Below are 19,492 nucleotides of genomic sequence, written 5' to 3'. Positions count from 1 at the left end.
ATAGTACCAGAAAATCATAAGAACATACTCTAAAGAATAAAAATACACTTGGGAAATACAAAAATAAATCTATAGCCATCATACTAACTACATTGAAATACTTAGAAAATAAGCAGATTATAATATAAAACATATTTTAAATATATTCACAGGATAAATATGTCACTGGATGTGTGTTATAAATTGTAAAATTAACAAAAATCACCCTCAAATGTAAAATTTTGCTTATTATTAAAATATATCAATATTTTAAAATATTGATAAAATATTTAAACAGATCAAAACACACAGTATGGCCAAGTAAGGAAAGCAAACATATGATAATAGTGCAGGACATATTGATCCCTTTATCCCTGTCCCAGGGTAGACATCAAGAATCAACCAGTGCATTCTGTCTCTCTGAGCCTAAACAAAGCCCAGAATCACTTACAAAAAGACCACTCAGAATAACCACTGCCAAGAGACCATAATGAAATATTAACTTACACCTATTTTATATTCCTAATCTAAGATTTGAGTGACTTGAAACATTAAACCAAATTTTTAGGCAATTTAGGAAATCCTTTTTAAATCAGAAACGATTATATCTTCATTCTATTTAGAATTCACTAAATCAAGAAATGGATTCCAATAATTTTTCCGCCTCAAAAGAGTTTCCATTGCTGAAACCACCACCGCTAAACTAAATGAACTCAATGGCAAACTTAAATCCATTAGTAAGAAATAATAGAACATGTTACTCTCTCTTGAGGAAAGAAAGCACACTCTTTTGAGGGTGAGCTTTCACAGCTAACAGTGAACACTCTTGGCTGTTAATTAGCATAGTGATAAAGCAGAAAAAGTAATACTCTTTTCATTATTAGCAATACTTTCTCCCATTTTCTACTCATAAAGGCAGGGAAGTGATAAAGACATGAAGAGTCCTGGATTTTCATGGATCAACAACAAAATAAGGAGTAAAGGGTTGATTTCTGGCATTAGCAAAGATACCAAAGTCAACACTTACTTTTGCAAAGGCTTCAAAAATGTCAAAGGAAGGTGGCAGCTGAGAAGCATCCTGTATTTCTTCTCTCATGAAATGTTGAAATGTCAGTGCAAGTTGCCTGAGGCCCTCTTTCTTATCTTCAGTCAGTTTGTTAATATCTTTTTTAAACAGAAAATAAATAGTACTATCATACAGTGAACTTTCAGTGGATAATTTTCAGGTATTCAGTGGTAGCTATTAAGCCAGATATTTCCTGCCCTAAATTTCACTCTAACAGAGATCAGATATTTGACAGAAAACAACAAAATTAATTAAAAAATAAATTTTTTTAAATGCCTATCTTTTAATTTTTTGACAGCTACAAATCATTATATACATGTTACCAGTTAAATTCTGCCAAATGTCATCTACAAAATAAGATCAAACACCTAGCAAAACAAAATACAGACACCCACATGAAAAAAACAGTAAAACCCAAATCAGTAATGATGTCTGTTAGCAGATGTCTGTTAACATCCTCCTGCACACATGCTCAAACCACCATAAATGCTTATTTCGTCAATGAATTTAAGCAGACTTTTTCATGAAACAATTTACAATCAGGACATGACTGATTACCGTTATCATTTTAAAGGCAAAAAACAAAAAACCCCAGAAAGCAAAAATTGACAAGTTTGGTTAAATAAGCTCAAATTGATGATATGTGTCAAGGAGAAAGTATATCAAGAAGAAAACATGATCAACCAAAGAAATCGCATCTTCAAGTTCTTTAAAGAATGAATAAACAAGATATATAAGGTTTCCATTCAAACAGAAGGAGAAAGTTCCAAAGCCAGTATCACTCCTTGAAAAACTCAGTTTCATTTATACCACAAAGGGTTGTGAAGGCTAAGAGTGCACAATTCAATTAATAACATTTGAGAGCACTTCACTTACGGCAGCACTGATGACACTGCTAGTGAGCAGGGCTACTGTTCATAGCAAAACTCACTTTAAGAGATGTTAATTATCTTCAGTAATATAACAAGAAAAAATGACTAATTAGTTCTCTATTAAAACTTGAAAACATAGATCAAGATGAACTACAGCATTACTCTGTTGCTCATGTCAGGTCTACATATTTTCTTTAAATTACTTGTGCAACAGAACAATTAAGCCAATGATTTCTTAAATAATAATTTATTATCATTGGCACTTAGGATTCCATAACCATAAATCTGTACTAGGTCATCTTATTTGTCTCCATCCAGAAATATTAAACTGTATAGCACATTTACTCCACAAGCTCTTGCTATTTTTGAGCTGAAGTCATTTGCAACTTCAATGAAGAGGATCTGTGCCAATATGAAAGAAAAATAAATCTTACATTCACTAAACACTCGGATGCAAAGCCTCTCAGTGTTCTCAGGGAGGTTGGCCACTGCCATGGTAGTTCAGGAGTTGAACAACACTCATTGCTGTCAGAGAGGCCTCAGTCATCGGTACCTTCTATTTTCCATATTATCTAAAGGACCAGTGAACCTAAATGTTCCTTGGAGCTCCCCCATTCATATTACTGTTCCCTGACATCAAAAAGAAGCCAAGTGTGGAAGAAGAGAACAACAGAGGGGAAAATAGAAGTGAAATTATTTTGTCAGCTTGACTAAGGGTTACACTCTCCTCACTGCCTAACTTAAGACTCCTCTATGGCACTTCACAAACCCCTCTATGGCCAAAGCTATCCTGGAATAAATTAAATAAACTAATGTGTCAGTCTACATAAAAACTTGAAAAGGTCTGTTGCCTCACAAACAGAGACAGAAAAACAAAGGCAAAAATAAAGCAGCTCACCAGCTCAGCAAATAAATTACAGAACTTTTAAAATGCTGACAATCACTTACTTGACTCCAGATCATAAAACGAGTACAGTTTTTCTGATTCAGAGGGTGTTTCTTGCATCTGTGAAGAAAGAAGGAAAACATCAAAAACAATTTAAAGTGTTCCAATATATACATGAATACGTTTAGGTATCTTTAGATATTTAAATGCAAGTATGTCAAAAAGACAATTTTCTATGTATTCCTTCTCTTCATCATGTTAAAATGTGTTGCAACTTGACCCACCAGTTTAATTTCTAAACACAAAATTCTTTTACAAAAAGTTTCCATACTTTTTTTTCCCCAGTTCTACCACTGACTTGTGTCATTGCAAGGATTTTATTATTAATTATTACAGAAAAGCAAAGATAGATGAATAAAAATGAGTTTATTACAGAATGTGCAACCTTGGGCATGTTACTTAACCTTGACGCAAGAGGAGTCAATTTCCTTATGTGAAACACACATAAGAAGTAATGTATATCACTGAGTTGTTGTGATATGTTTAACATATAAAGCAATGAGCACATGGCCTGGAAATAAGGGCTCAATAGAAGGGAGTAATCATTATAACTACTCTTTATTACATTCTGACTCTGTAGTTTGGGGGTGGAGATTGAGAACTAGAACCTTGGGTGATTCTGAAGTAACCTATTCCTGCTCTAACAGTGGTTCTCTATCTTTTCAATATTAATAAAGTTGACAAAGTTCAGACTCAAATATCATATTATTATACTTTTAATATCAAGTAATTAAAGGAATGCATAATAACAAAGTTGCTTTCAATTTACTAAAGCTTTGAAATTAATGTGTGTATTATTGAGTTAGTTCAATACAATATATACATTTGAAAATAGCAGTAAGTATATGTAACAGATGTTGTATAATCAGTCCAAAGACAATACCCATTTGGTATTCTAAATTCATCTTTTAGTACTGATGTAGCTGATATAAACACTGCACCGGTTTTAGGTATATACTTTTACATTTTTAAAAATCCCTATAAAATTTTATTGCCAAAAAAGTTAATAAACAACAGGACAGAATAGAGCTGAAGCTTGCAATAAAGAGGTACATGCTAAAGCCTGGGAAAAACAAAAGCTGGAAGCTATTCCCAAAGAGTGATTTCATAGAATCCACTAGTCACTTTGGCAAGGTAGGAAAAGGGATGGGAGAAACAATTTCAACGGATGTTAGCTTTAAAAAAAAAAAAACAAAACGCTGTTCCTTGAATCATCTAATTAAAATCTCACTTAAAGAAGCAACCCCAAAAATGATATACTTGCCCTGTGCATTAGTTCTCAGTAGAACAACAATAAAGGCAATGTAACAGGAATCACTAACATCTCATGCCCCAAACATAGGACCTCATGTCTCCACTCCTAACAGAACACATACAGGGCCTTCAAAAAGGGGGCCATGCACTTCATCGCTGCCACCAATGTTGTGATTAATAGAAAATAGCAAGTTTTGTCTTAAGGTACTCCCTGGAATAATCCACCTTGTACTTTAATAAAGATTTAAATTTAGCCTTAAATATGAATACTACATGCAATTGCAAGCGCTTATGTTAAGTTAAAACCCAAGCATATTTCGCAAGTTTTATACTCACAAGTTTGAAAACAACTCTGCCAAGTAGTCGGACAGAGTCAGGAGGATATCTGGGTTTGCAGCTTTTAAGGCATTTGCATTCTCGCTTGTGGTCCTGCCAAGCTTTTTTCTGTTAAGACAAGAATGAGGAGGGCATACAAGACATAAAAATTTAACTTTCGTTTATATGGGTTTTGAATGTTGAGAGTCATCAACATTAACTTAATTTTAATAGCCTAAATATAAGTGCAAATAGAAAAGGAAAGCAATATTCTAATACTATTACTGATCCAGGATTTAGTATGCAATTACCAAGCATGGACATCAAAGGCTTCCATTTCACCTTTATCCTTTATTTGCCCCGTGGTTATTACCTGGCTGGTAGCATCCAAAGAAAGAATGATTATGTCTTTCTTAATAATTCATAAGATAGTCTCTTAGGTGATTAAATAGGATTCCTTAATAGACAGTGATTTTGAATACAAAAAGAAAACATCACTCCAAATTAGAAAATAAAACACATGGTTCAGAAAAATTAAAACAGGACAGATAGCTATCTGAATTTCTGTGCTGCTATAGTAAGTACAGAAATATCAGCAGGGCTAACAACATTTTAAAAAATAGAAAAATCCTTTTGTTTTTTAAGATAACATAGAAAGGAGTTATTAGCTGAAATGACCGAAGGCTATTTTTACTCAGAACAGTCTTGGTTTATTTATGTTGTCCTGGCCTAATTATTAACATTCTGAAATGTTAATGGTTGGGATTGCACAGTCACTTAGCCCAGAGTCCTAGCCATGGCTGGTGGGGTGAAGAGACCACAGAGCTAGTTACCAATATCGAAACACGAGGAGGGAGAGGACTAGATGGACAGACATTGTCCTCGAGTCTGAAATGCCATGACTCCCTTTATAGGGGATTGCTTCTATATGGAAATATAATCCAGAGTGTCTAATATTTAACCCTGGTGAGAGGGAGACCACTAGACCAAATATCTAATATTTCTTTTCCAAATGAGAGCTGTAAGTCCTACCTCTGACATGCTTCATGCTCACATTGTCTTCTTTCAGAGATTATAAATCTGCTTCCCAGATGCTGGGCCTATGAAATTCCCCCTATATGAGGTCTCTCTTTTCCACTTAATAGCACAACATGCAGCATAACCAAAACAGTAGCTGCAGCTACTCTGAAGCTGTGACTCAGATTCAAGTTCAAGCCAGCATTTTGCTCAGAAAGACTGCCTGTGCCAGGTTGCTGGGTGAAGGCATGGTTTGTCTACCACTAACTCGTAGTAAACCAAACCTTGGAGACATTGTTTACAAGGGGTACATCATTTCTTTTATCAACTCTACTCACAATTGCCTCATTTCATTCCTTCTTATTCACTATGGCAATGCTCTTAATGTGCTTTTTTTTAATAAGTATTTATACTTTGTCTGTGTGTGCTCAGTCGCTCATTCGTGTTCAACCCTTTGCGACCCCATGGACTACAGCCAGCCAGGCTCCTCTGTCCATGGGATTCTCCAGGCAAGAAAACTGGAGTGGGTTGCCATTTCCTACTCCAGGGGATCTTCCCAGGGATGGAAACTGCATCTCTTGCATCTCCTCCATTGGCTGGTACATTCTTTACCACTGTGGAACCAAGGAAGCCCCATTTATACTTGCCTCATTTCCAAATAAAAATGAGTATTTCAAAGAGAGGTGCATATGAGATAAGATTGTAAAATTAGAAACAAAATGTAATGTTAAGATTATGGGGAAAAAAGTATTCTAGCATTACTTAGCATTCTACAGTGTGTTAGATATATGGCTGAGCCATTAAAAAATATTTCACTTGATTTTCACAATAATCCAAATGGTAGATATTATTCTTATGTTAAAGATGATGAAAGTAAGGCTCAAGAGCTGGAATCTAACTACCAAGCTACATAAATATACAGAGAGAGAGTATAAATTCTTAGTAAGCTAAACAGGAGAGAGAAGTAACGATCATGCTTGTGCACTCCATTTATATGAGCTGCCTTACAGGCAAAGCAAAAGAAATCATAATTCTCATCTGACAGAAGAGAAAAATACATAGATTTACCAAGTACTAAATCACAGGAGGGATTTATTCCAAGAATGCTAATCAGTATACTGGACAATGTCGTTGACAATAGCTCACAACACAATGGCCTTTCATAGAGCTGCTTCTAATGTCAATAGAATATAACTCAGTGAAAGAAAAGATTTCTATTGCTCAGGGGGCTAATCGTGGACTACAATTAGCAAGTATCAATGTGCTGTAAGATCCCTAAAATTAATATGGCTACACTGTCAAATAAGTTTGAAAAACATTTCATACTGTAGAACCTGCTTAGAGATTCAAAATATTTTTAGCCTACTAAAAGTTCTAAAATGTCCTGTATTTAAGAAATAAATAAGTTAATACAGAGTTTCCTGTTACTGTTATTGCCATCCTTTGGGAAGCCAGGTTGGAGTATACGGACTCAGAGATACCTATACACTTTCTTTCCTTCAGCTGGTCTATGAATGAGGGTGGGTAAGCAAACAAATTCACAGTCATTCTCACTGACAGGAAACTAGAGCATGGATATTTTTGATTATTGATTGAGGAGAGAACCATAACTTTGGTGCAAGAGTCTACATTTGATATTGAAAGTGTCTGGCTGGAAAAGAACTGCAATTAGTAAAATAAGGCTGAGATAACTGATTAAATGATCTTAAGAGCAGATTTTAATTGACACTTTAAAACTATTAGAGATCACCCATAACTTTCATGTTAAAACCTCCAGTTTTGAGCAGCTCAGCCTTCTGGAAGCTTACCAGGGAAAGGAAACTACAACGTGTACCCCAGGTAACAAACCAACAGATCTGTTAGACGACATTAATTAGAATGAAGCTTCTAAATTGTAGAAAGCTCTTGTCAAAAATGACTTTATTTCTTTAACATAATTAAAGTTAGTTTTTATTCTCAGCAATAATTAGAAAGTAGACAGTATATCTCTTCAGGCTATTCCTAGATCATTGCACAAAAACGCTGGACACGTACTTATTTTCCCACTTGCTTCAGCAAAAAAAAAGAAGTTCATTATTTTCATCTTAAACCAGATCTATATAAATATGGAAGGTAATCATACCACTAGAAACCATGATACAAAAACCATGTTTTTAAAACGTTAATTATAGGCTTACCATAGGCTTACTAATAGAAAAAACCACAAGAAAAGGTTTAAAAAGAAATCTTCTAAGCAACTGCATTTGACTTTGAAGAAAATCTCACAATCATACAAAAACATTAGGCATTATCTTCACTTTACAAACATTAACGATGGAGTGCAGCACGCCAGGTTCCTCTGTCCATGGAATTCTCCAGGCAAGAATACTAGAGTGGGTAGCCATTTCCTTCTCCAGGAGATCTTCCCAACCCAGGGACTGAACCCGGGACTCCCACATTGCAGGCAGATTTTTTACCATCTGAGTCATCAGATGGAGACCTCAAGGACATGTTGCATAAGGACACATGAACATTACATACCTGCTGCTGCTGCTGCTGCTAAGTCGCTTCAGTCGTGTCCAACTCTGTGCGACCCCAGAGACGGCAGCCCACCAGGCTCCCCCATCCCTGGGATTCTCCAGGCAAGAACACTGGAGTGGGTTACCATTTCCTTCTCCAATGCATGAAAGTGAAAAGTGAAAGTGAAGTCGCTCAGTTGTGTCCGACTCCTAGAGATCCCATGGACTGCAGCCGACCAGGCTCCTCCGTCCATGGGATTTTCCAGGCAAGAGTACTGGAGTGGGGTGCCATTGCCTTCTCCGCATTACATACCTACCCCTTCTCAAAGATAAACCCTCGATCTACTTTTTTCTATTTTCTTCTATTACTACAAATACAGGGTACAACTAAGATTTTATTCACAACACTAACTGTAATGCTTTCTGTTCTCATAGTTGAAAATCAACAATAAAGTATAATAAGCACAAATTAACATGAAAGACAAAGGAAATTAAAATACTGAATTAAGAAACAAAGGCAAAACCACAATTGAAAGAGACACGTGTACCCCAATGTTCATCGCAGCACTGTTTACAATAGCCAGGACATGGAAGCAACCTAGATGTCCATCAGAACACGAATGGATAAGAAAGCTGTGGTACATATACACAATGGAGTATTACTCAGCCATTAAAAAGAATGCATTTGAATCAGTTCTAATGAGGTGGATGAAACTGGAGCCTATTATATAGAGTGAAGTAAGCCAGAAAGAAAAACACCAATACAATATACTAATGCATATATATGGAATTTAGAAAGATGGTAATGATAATCCTGTATGCGAGACAGCAAAAGAGACACAGATGTATAGAACAGTCTTTTGGACTCTGTGGGAGAGGGTGAAGGTGGGATGATTTGGGAGAATGGTATTGAAACATGTATAATATCATATGTGAAACGAATCGCCAGTCCAGGTTCCATGCATGATACAGGATGCTCAGGGCTGGTGCACTGGGATGACCCAGAGGGATGGGATGGGGAGGGAGGTGGGAGGGGGGTTCAGGATGGGGAACACGTGTACACCCGTGGCGGATTCATGTTGATGTATGGCAAAACCAATACAATATTGTAAAGTAATTAGCCTCCAATTAAAATAAATAAATTTATATTTTAAAAATGAAAAAAAAAAGAAACAAAGGCAAGGAGAGAAGAATTTTAGATAGGGCAAAAAAGAAATTAAGACATCTTTGACTCAACTCCATGCATAAGTACATGTATGACTCAAAAACAACTTCAGAGTATATACATTTTCATATGGTTTATAGCATTTATATTGATTCAGCACATAAACTGATGAACTGAACCCAGTGGTTTTCAGTGGGAGTAATCCTAATCTTGGGAGTTGTATGGGCATTTTATTGGGGTTATTTTTGTTTCACACAATGCTTGGGGAGCACCATGGGCACTTAGCAGTCAGGAGCCAGAAATGGTAGACATCCTGCATAAGACTGTCCCATACAATGAAGAACTGTTCCAAATGCAACAGGACTTGTAAATGTCTGATCAGACTTTCTAGAAAGGTGACAAACTTATTCATAGTTATCTGAGCCTAGAAGTAAACCTCCTTTGTTTATACAAAGACATTTTTACGTAGTTTTAATAGCACTGAATTCTCCAGGGAAATTAAGGTAAGATTGCATTTAAGAATTAAATGCTACAATTATTCAATATTTCACAAAAGCATATCACTGAAGCCAAAAACAGCTTTGGTATGTGTGTTAACCAACAAAACACATTTTCTGATGTGCATTTTCCAACTTCCCTTTTCACAGTGACTCTGTACAGGTACAAGTATGTGACTTCTTAATTACGTCTTCTAGTCTAGTCACACCTGAGCACTTACACACAAAAGTATGCATTATTTTAAGTTATTTTAATGTTCATTCTCCTTTATGTTCCAGTTATGGCATTTATACTGATATTGAATGTTGAAATATGTAACTAGGTAGACTGTATTACCTAAGAAATTTCATTTGAAGATAGTAGAGAGAACAATAAAATAACTGTCTTAGAAAGATGGAGTTAGGCCTGAAAGAGCTGAAAACCCCAGATCTAGAACATTGCTACAGTTACACATCTAACACACACATAAGAAAATATTTTAAAATACACAGCCTGGGACACATCCCACAGAGTCTCACAGTATTGCTGAGATAGAATCGGATGTCTAAATTGTTTTTAATCACTGCGCCAGATTTCATGTGCAGCCAATGCTGAAAAACCACTGAGCTAGGCTAAATTAAAAAGGAGGTCACCAAACATACAAGATAGATTAAAACTGTAAAATACTATTCTATACTTATAGTTAAACTATTGTCTTACAGGAATTAACATTTTTATAATAATGAGGTGGGAAAGAGTTTCTAAAGCAGGACATTAAACCTAGACACCATAAATGAAAAGATGTATATGCTAACAACATAAAAATAAATAACTTGTATATCAGAAAGAAGAAAACCTAATACCTCAAATATGGTTGAAAATAAAGAACTAGGAAAACAAAATCTAAACTATGTATATGATAGTGTTAAATGTCTCCAAAATACAAGGAGGTCTTATAGAATAAATAAGAAAAGGGTGAATATTTCCATAAAATTGGGGGAAAAAACTGAAAGACATGAAGAGAAAATTCATGCCTAAAAAAGAAATGCCAATAAACCAAAAACACCAAGAAAAAAACAGTGATCAAAGAAATGCTAATAGACACAAAATATCATAGGTGACCCATTAGTGTGCTAAAGAAAAATGAAAATAACTGTATTCAAACGTTTCTAGGGTGTAAGCAAGTGAGGACTCTCTAACTCATCATTAGAATTATAAGTTTCCCTAATCTTTCTGATGAGTGTTTGGTAGAGAACATCAGAATTTTTAAAGTGCATTTTGCTGGCATAGAAGTAATACTTATAATGTGATTAACCCTAATTAAAATGATACATTGTCACCCTGTTTATTTAACTTATATGCAGAGTACATCATGAGAAACACTGGACTGGAAGAAACACAAGCTGGAATCAAGATTGTCGGGAGAAATATCAATAACCTCAGATATGCAGATGACACCACCCTTATGGCAGAAAGTGAAGAGGAACTCAAAAGCCTCTTGATGAAAGTGAAAGTGGAGAGTGAAAAAGTTGGCTTAAAGCTCAACATTCAGAAAACGAAGATCATGGCATCCAGTCCCATTACTTCATGGGAAATAGATGGGAAACAGTGGAAACAGTGTCAGACTTTATTTTTCTGGGCTCCAAAATCACTGCAGATGGTGACTGCAGCCATGAAATTAAAAGACGCTTACTCCTTGGAAGGAAAGTTATGACCAACCTAGATAGCATATGCAAAAGCAGAGACATTACTTTGCCAACAAAGGTTCGTCTAGTCAAGGCTATGGTTTTTCCAGTGGTCATGTATGGATGTGAGAGTTGGACTGTGAAGAAGGCTGAGCGCCGAAGAATTGATGCTTTTGAACTGTGGTGTTGGAGAAGACTCTTGAGAGTCCCTTGGACTGCAAGGAGATCCAACCAGTCCATTCTGAAGGAGATCAGCCCTGGGATTTCTTTGGAAGGAATGATGCTAAAGCTGAAACTCCAGTACTTTGGCCACCTCATGCGAAGAGTTGACTCATTGGAAAAGACTCTGATGCTGGGAGGGATTGGGGGCAGGAGGAGAAGGGGACGACAGAGGATGAGATGGCTGGATGGCATCACTGACTCGATGGACGTGAGTCTGAGTGAACTCCGGGAGTTGGTGATGGACAGGGAGGCCTGGCGTGCTGCGATTCATGGGGTCACAAAGAGTCGGACACGACTGAGCGACTGAACTGAACAGAACTGAAATGATATACATAAATAAGCTGAAGAATGCTCACTGTAGATTTGTTAAAATATTAGAAAATTGGCACTAATTTTCCAGTTTTTCCTATAAGAAAAAGCCAATTTTGTTCTTCCCTGTATAGTTTCCCAATACTGTTATCTTTTACAAATATCATACATTATATTTATAACTAGAAGCAAACATAATTATCTTTCTTATATCTAGTAATGGTGATTCAGGGGGAAGCATTTTTATATGAAAGAGAAAGAAGTAAAATCACTATTAATAAACACAACTTCTTAACGTTTGTTTATTTTGGAAAACCTGGTTGTAACTCCAATAATCTCTTAAATGTATTAATTTTTAAATATTAAAAAACACTTCAATAAATTCTTTTATAACAGCAAAGAAATTTTTCGTAACACAAAGAATAAGTAAACTCACCAATTTTTAAATATTATTATTTTATTTTTGAGCTCCCCATGTGGCACTAGTAATAAAGAACCTGCCTGCAAATGCAGGAGATGCAAGAGATGCAGGTTCGATCCCTGGGTCAGGAAGATCCCCTGGAGTAGGAAGTGGCAACCCACCTCCAGTATTCTTGCCTGGGAAATTCCATGGACAGAGGAGCCTGGAGGGCTAAGTCCATGGGGTCATAAAGAATTGGACACGACTGTATCATGCAATAGATATCTGATGATTTATTCTAAAATAAGTACCATTTAGGAGATATAATTTACTATATATTTATCACTGTTTATTTTAAATTTAGGCCATCCAAAAAGAAGATCAGAAAAATCCCTAACAATTCTTGCTTTGACCAGTCTGAGATGGTCTTGATTGCTTAATTACGAAAGGAGAGGATTGATGAAATGTTAGGACAGAAAGAGAAAATCCATTTATTTCTTCTTTCTTACACAAAATAACCTTTATGCTATTATCGTAATGTTTTCCTCCCTGAGTTGGACACGAAGCCACTACAGCTCAATAACCTGTTTAAAAACTATTTAACATTTAATTTTGGTTGGATTAAATACTCATTTCAGGGCAGCTTATTATTTTGTGGGATAGCATGTGGGAAGGGTCAATATATATTGAGCCCAGCCTGGGTAAAATACATCTAATTTACAACTAAGGGCTCACTAGACATTTATTCTGTAACTGGACTGTATTCAGTCATCTCTAAGGCAGCTTCTCAATGGCAAAAACAAAAAAAAACAAAAAAACCCCTATGATTCTGTAATATCCATTTCTAACAAATATGTGAATTACGTCAAAAAAGCATGAAACCTCTTTGTGCATGCATGCTAAGTAAGCTTCAGTTGTGTCGACTCTTTGCAACCCTATGGACTGTAGCCAGCCAGGCTGCTCTGTCCATGGGATTCTCCAGGCAAGAATACTGGAGTGGGTTGCCATGGCCTTCTCCAAGAGATATTCCCAACCCAGGGACTGAACCCATGTCTCTAACGTTTCCTATATTGGCAGGCGGGTTCTTTATCACTAATACCATATGGAAAGCCCCTGAAATCTCCTCATGTGAGACTTATGAAAATCTGGAATGGTATTTTCCTCAGATTTGGGGTCATTTAAAGATGAAGGAAATTGGCTTAAACTGTGGAAAAAAGAAAATGAATTCTTTTAAGCCAGCTTATTCAACAAGTTCATTTGTAATTGATAACCACTGTTAGCTTAAATTAATAACCATTAATATGCACAATCATCTACAGTTTGTCTCCCATGAGCAAAACTTAGGATATTTGAGTTGCCATGAGACTTGCAGGAAAGAAAGAAGACCCAAGTATTCCATTCACTTGCAACCTCTTAATGGCAAATAAATAATATCTTCTTCATGCTTCAAATGTAGTATACTAATGAACTGCAGGTTGACAGATGTCTGAAGACCTGAAAAGCCGGAATCTGGGAAAACAAAACTGGAAAGCTAAGCAGTCTGTGTAACAAGCTACCGCTGACTGACAAGTATTGATTAAAATCTTGCATAAATTCTCCTTAGAGCACGCTAGAGACCTCGTGAGAGACATTAGACTTATCACTTTAAAAGCTTTCTGGATGCTGTATCAAATGTAGAACAAGAATGCCTTCCCACAGCCTTAATCACATCAGACAGATAGGGCCAAATACAAAGACCGAGTAAGGCAAGGGGATGGTTACAGGGCAAGAAGTCGACAAAACTAATAAATAATTACTCCTTAGGAAAATGGGGATTACAGTCTCCTGGTTAATTAAGGAATCTCGTAATAAATAACAACATGTGTCCCAAAGTAAGTCAATCACCATCTAGTACAAGGTTCAGGTCAAATCCATTCTGACACCTATTTTTGGAAAGTTTTATTGAAACAGCCACATTCACAGTTCACACTCACTCTTTTCATACTACAACAACAGAGTTGAAGAGCTGGGACAGAAATCTTACAATCCACAAAGCATGCACAAGGGGGTTTCATGCCTTTTGGACATAATTCACATATTTGTTAGGAATGGATATTACAGAATCACAGATCTTTTATCATTGATAAAAAACAAAAAAAATATTTATCATCTGGCCCTCCACCAAAAAAGTTTGCCAACCTCTGACCTACTGAGAGGTCATATCAAGATGGAATGATGCAATTGATACATTTTATCTGAAAGGGCAAAATAAATAATTCTCTACACACTTCCAATTTTCCTTGAAAGAAATCTCCATGCTAGATTAATTGAAATGTCAGTGCTGAGTTCTAGTGGAACATGGCAGATGGGCACATGCATTTTATCTCCCCAACACAAGTAATCTATCATGTTTTTAACTCCCAAAGTAAACCAGAAGGGCCATCAGTGGATGAAGGCTTTAACCTCTTTTCTGTAGGTCAGAAAGTGAGGATAAAAGGACAGGCTAAAGAAACAGGGCAAACGAGGCTGCCTCAGAGTGGCAGGTAAGTTTTTGACTTAGTTACCTTCAAAATCTTCAACTCCTGCCAAGCAGAACTCCAGCAAGAATCCGGAATTGAAGACGATGTATGGGGCAGAGAATGGGATTAAGGAGTGACTGAAAAAGAAAGTATTAACCAGAAGTCTCTACACAAGAGAGTCCCAAAACAGCTCCTTACTACTGGCATGATTTTGAGTAAGTTGTAGAGTTGAATGCAATGCTAAAATTATCTCTGATCCAGATCACTGCTTTTACTTTCTGCTTGGTCTTCCTTCCCTCATGCTTACTCCCTTATAAGGGTTTCCTCAAACAGCAGTCTCATTCTTTGAGTGGCTTAAAGTTATGATCACTTTATTAGAGAGGAATAAATAAGATCTTTGCATGCTTAATAGTTGTGGAGTGAACAATATTTTTTAAAGAATACATTAACATATAATTATATTACAATAAAATGTGCCCATTCAAGAGTATAGTTTGATGTGAACAACATCAAAATTAAGATATAGAATGTTATTACTTCCAAAAGTTCCTTTGTGGGCCTTCACATTCAAGCCCTCCATCCCCAACAACCAAAGATATGGTCTCCATTATTACAGACTAGTTGTGCCTGTTCCAGAACACACTACTACTCTCCATCTGGCTTTATCGCCTCTGTAAAAAGTTTCTGAGATTCAGTCATGTTGATGCTTGCTGCATGCATCACCAGTTGTTGTTTATGGCTGAGAAATAGTAAATGACATGTGTATCTATGTGTATACACACGTGCACACACAAATACAAATACACACACACCTACCTAGGAGTAGAATGCTAGGTTAGTTGGTAAGTACACATTTAACACTTTTAGAAGGTACCATACTTTTCCAAAGCAGTTATAACATCTCACATTCCCACCAGCAGAGTATGAGGCTCTAGTTCTTCTACTTCCTTGATAGCACTTGGTATCGTCGGTCTTTACCATTTTAGCCATTCTAGTGGGTATATAATGGTATCTCATTGTGCTTTTCATTTTCATTTCTCTAATGACTAATGATATTTAAGCCTTTTTTCTGTATATCTCACTGAAGTGTCTATTCAAATCTTTTGTCCACTTTTCTGGATTACCTTACTATTGAATTGCAAGCACTGTTTAAAAATTACAGATACAACTCTTTGGTCGGATATATATGAATTACAAACATCTTCCCCAGCTTGTGGCTTGCCTTTTCAACTTTGCTCTAGTCCACTTTATCCATATGTCTTATATAGTTAGTGCTTTCTGTGTCCAGCCTGAAAAACTTGACCTAGAAAATTCAAAGATTTTCTCCTAAGTTTTCTTCTGTAAATTTTATACCTTTGGCTTTTACCTTTAAGCCTGTAATCTATTATGAGACTTTGGTGGGGGAGGGGGTGCTGTATATATATATATATATATATATATATATATATAGCCACCAGGGAAGCCCCCATATATATATATACATACACAGAGAGAGAGAGAGAAAGAGAGAGAGATCAATTCTTTTCCATATGCATATCTATCACTATCTGTTGAAGATCATCCTTCCTGATTAATTCTTTATGAGGTGTATGTTTTCATTTTGATGAATGCTTGAATTCATTTATTTCTGCTTGTTTTCAATATTAGGATTAAAAAACTTAAATCAGACACACACACACACAGAAGACTATCCTTTCAACCCTGAATTACCTTGGTATCTCTGCAGAAAATATGTGTGGGATTGTATTTATGCTTTTAAAATTTTTCTATATATTATGATGTTTTGACATCTTAAAAACCTTTCTGGCTGGAGAGAGACTACCCATCCCAGAGCTAGCCAATTCTTGTGCATGTGTGCTAAGTCACCTCAGTCATGTCCAACTCTGTGCGATGCTATGGACTGTAGCCCACCAGGTTCCTCTGTCCATGGGATTTGCCAAGCAAGAATACTGGAGTGGGTTGCCATGCCCACGTCCAGGGGATCTTCCTGATCCAGGGATAGAACCCGCATCTCTTATGTGTCCTGCATTGACAGGTGGGTTCTTTACCACTAGTACCACCTAGGAATAGACAGCAAAAGGCTCAGCAGGGAGCATGCCTTTGATATGCAAACTAACCAATCAGAGACCTACCTCCTCCATCTGCTTTATTTTTTTTAAATTTTATTTTATTTTTAAACTTTACATAATTGTAAAGTAGTTTTGCCAAATATCAAAATGAATCCGCCACAGGTATACATGTGTTCCCCATCCTGAACCCTCCTCCCTCCTCCCTCCCCACACCATCCCTCTGGGTCGTCCCAGTGCTCTAGCCCCAAGCATCCAGTATCGTGCATCGAACCTGGACTGGCATCTCGTTTCATACATGATATTTTACATGTAAAATTCACAGAGTCAGGTAGGGCAACTAGCAACCACTCCAATAGCTCAAATCTCCCTGGAATTATTCAAATTAGCCAGTCTGAAACTGTTTATCTTACCCTTCTTAGCCTTCTGCGGAAACCTTACTAAAGGCGCTAGCCTCTAATTTCCCCTCTCTTCTCCTTTATGCCTCCTGAGAGGCTCCCCCATGTAATGCCGTGTGGCGATTCATGGTCCTGTTTCTAGATTTATGAGTATAATAAACTGTTTTTCCTGAGCTTCTCCGAGTCCCCTCTTGCGGCCACAACTACCTATCACAGAAAGAACACAGAACAGGGCCTGTTCCTGAACTCTCTATTCTATTCATTGTGCTGTACGTCTATCCTAAAACCACTGTCTTCATTACTGCAGCTTTAGCATAAGTGTTTAAATCAAGTGGTCTACACCCTGAAACTTTGCTCTCCTTTTAATAAAGGACTCAGTTTAAGTCTTCTGCATTAACACATAAACTTTAATCAGCTATCAATCTTTGGGACTTTGAGTAGGATTGCACTGAATCTAAATCTAGAAAGCGATATTTTGAAATCATGTATTTGTAACTTTTTATTGATTTTGAATTTTTAAAATTCATACTTAAATTTAAACTTTGTGTTCTAGAACAGCATGCAATTATCATTAACCTTGAAAACATAAGAGTAAAGGTACAACTAGCAAACTATGGAAAATGGAGTGATAGAGAAGAGGAAAGAGTGGGAATATTAATATCTTCACCTTTAACATAGGGAATCAAGAGATACTGTTTAGAATTGATAAAACATGGATGGGGGCTTGCACACAACATTTAAAATTACAAACACGAGAAAAAGAAATTTAACCTAACAGACATATAATACTTATCACAATTCTAACACAGCAAAAGCAGATTTTTTTTTCCACCTAAAACTGGGTCTATTACACTCGCTTCCCCATGTCAGTAAAGAGAATCATCTACCCAATTTTTAAAGCCAAAAGCCAAGGAGTCACTCTTGATTCTTCTCTTTCCCATCCCCATGTTCACTTCCCCTACATTTTTTTTTCATATAGTCTAATCCCCTGCAATCTGAGCAACAATATCCAGTTGCCTCCATGCAGATGTTTAATGGGTATAGACTAAACATTTGTATATTATAATTCTCCTCTTTCACTAAAATTTCTGTAAATCACTAATTAGCACCACCATTCACCCATAGTTACTCCAGCCAGAAACTTAAAAATTGTATGTCTGTTCTTTTTGTCTAACCTCTTACATCTATCGACAAACTCTTTTAGCTACACCTGCAAAATATGTCTCAAATTCAATGATTTCTTATCACCTCTACTGCTACCACTCTAACCCAAGCCATCAGAGCTCTTGACTAGACCAATGCCTGACACATGTTGAGTTCTCAACTTGAATGAATGAGCATCCATGAGCAAACTCAGTCAGTTCTTCCTTCAAAAGATATCTCAAATCTAACCATTCTCTTTGCTGTTACTACGCTAGTCCTATCAACCATCATACAGAAACCAGACTACTATAATCAACTATAGAGAAACCTATTAGAGGTTTCTCTAATAGGTTAGAAACCTCTAATAGGTTTCTCTATCTCTACCCTTGCCTCCTATACCCTGTTCCCACAGCAGCCAGAAAACTTCCTTTCAAATTTCAATACTACTAATCCATACTACTAATCCCCATTCCCTTCTCAGAACCCTCGAGTAGCAGCTCATCACACAGAAAACAAAATGTTTATTTTTAGCCATAGGAAACAATGGCCTCATAACCTGACTCCTCCTATCTCTCTCATCTTATCTCCTATAAAATTCTCTTTGTTGTTCACTCTGGTTCACCATATTGGCCTTCCTGTCCTTCACTGAACACACCATATTCATTCCTGCTTTTACATTTGAGGTACATCCAACCTGAAATTTCTTTCTCCAATATTCACATGTCTTGATTACTGCTTTTAGGTCTCCACTCAAATGCCACCTCCTGAGAAGTCTTAGATAGAGAAATATTTATCTCCCTATAGACATGGATATGGATATATCTCTTTCTCGGTATTATATATTAGCTATATATAGAGAAGATAAATATAGATAGGTATATGTATATATGTGTGTAGGTATATACATACATACATAGTTATATCAAAATCGACTCCCAATCCCAATCATTTTCTCTTACCCCCTTTGTTTTAGGCATAAAAATAAGGCAGTATTATATATCTGTCTCACAAGGAAAATGAAAGCTCCATAAAGGCAAGGATTTTCTGTGTCTTGTTCAATAATACTCTGTCAGGGAGATGGAAGGGAGATTCTGGAGAGAGGGGACATGGGTACATCTATGGCTGATGTTTGACAGAAAACAACAAAATTCTGTAAAGCAATTATCTTTCGATTAAAAATAA

At 36.5% G+C, this 19,492-nt stretch overlaps 1 protein-coding gene across 3 annotated transcripts in view; it reads right to left on the bottom strand.

Annotated features, from left to right (window-relative positions):
* The window catches only part of SMYD3 (SET and MYND domain containing 3), a 739,679-nt gene that overhangs the window by 545,578 nt on the left and 174,609 nt on the right, over positions 1-19,492 (bottom strand). For all 3 annotated transcript variants that reach the window (XM_005216845.5, NM_001076406.2, XM_059875538.1), the window contains 3 exon segments: positions 4,454-4,561; positions 2,866-2,923; positions 1,007-1,143 (listed from right to left, as the gene is read on the bottom strand). In XM_005216845.5, coding sequence (XP_005216902.1) covers positions 1,007-1,143; positions 2,866-2,923; positions 4,454-4,561 — 303 coding nt within the window.

The sequence above is a fragment of the Bos taurus genome, chromosome 16 (assembly GCF_002263795.3).
Source record: "Bos taurus isolate L1 Dominette 01449 registration number 42190680 breed Hereford chromosome 16, ARS-UCD2.0, whole genome shotgun sequence".
NCBI lineage: Eukaryota > Metazoa > Chordata > Mammalia > Artiodactyla > Bovidae > Bos > Bos taurus.
Note: the sequence above shows the minus strand (reverse complement) of the source record. Positions and strands in the feature narration are given on the sequence as shown.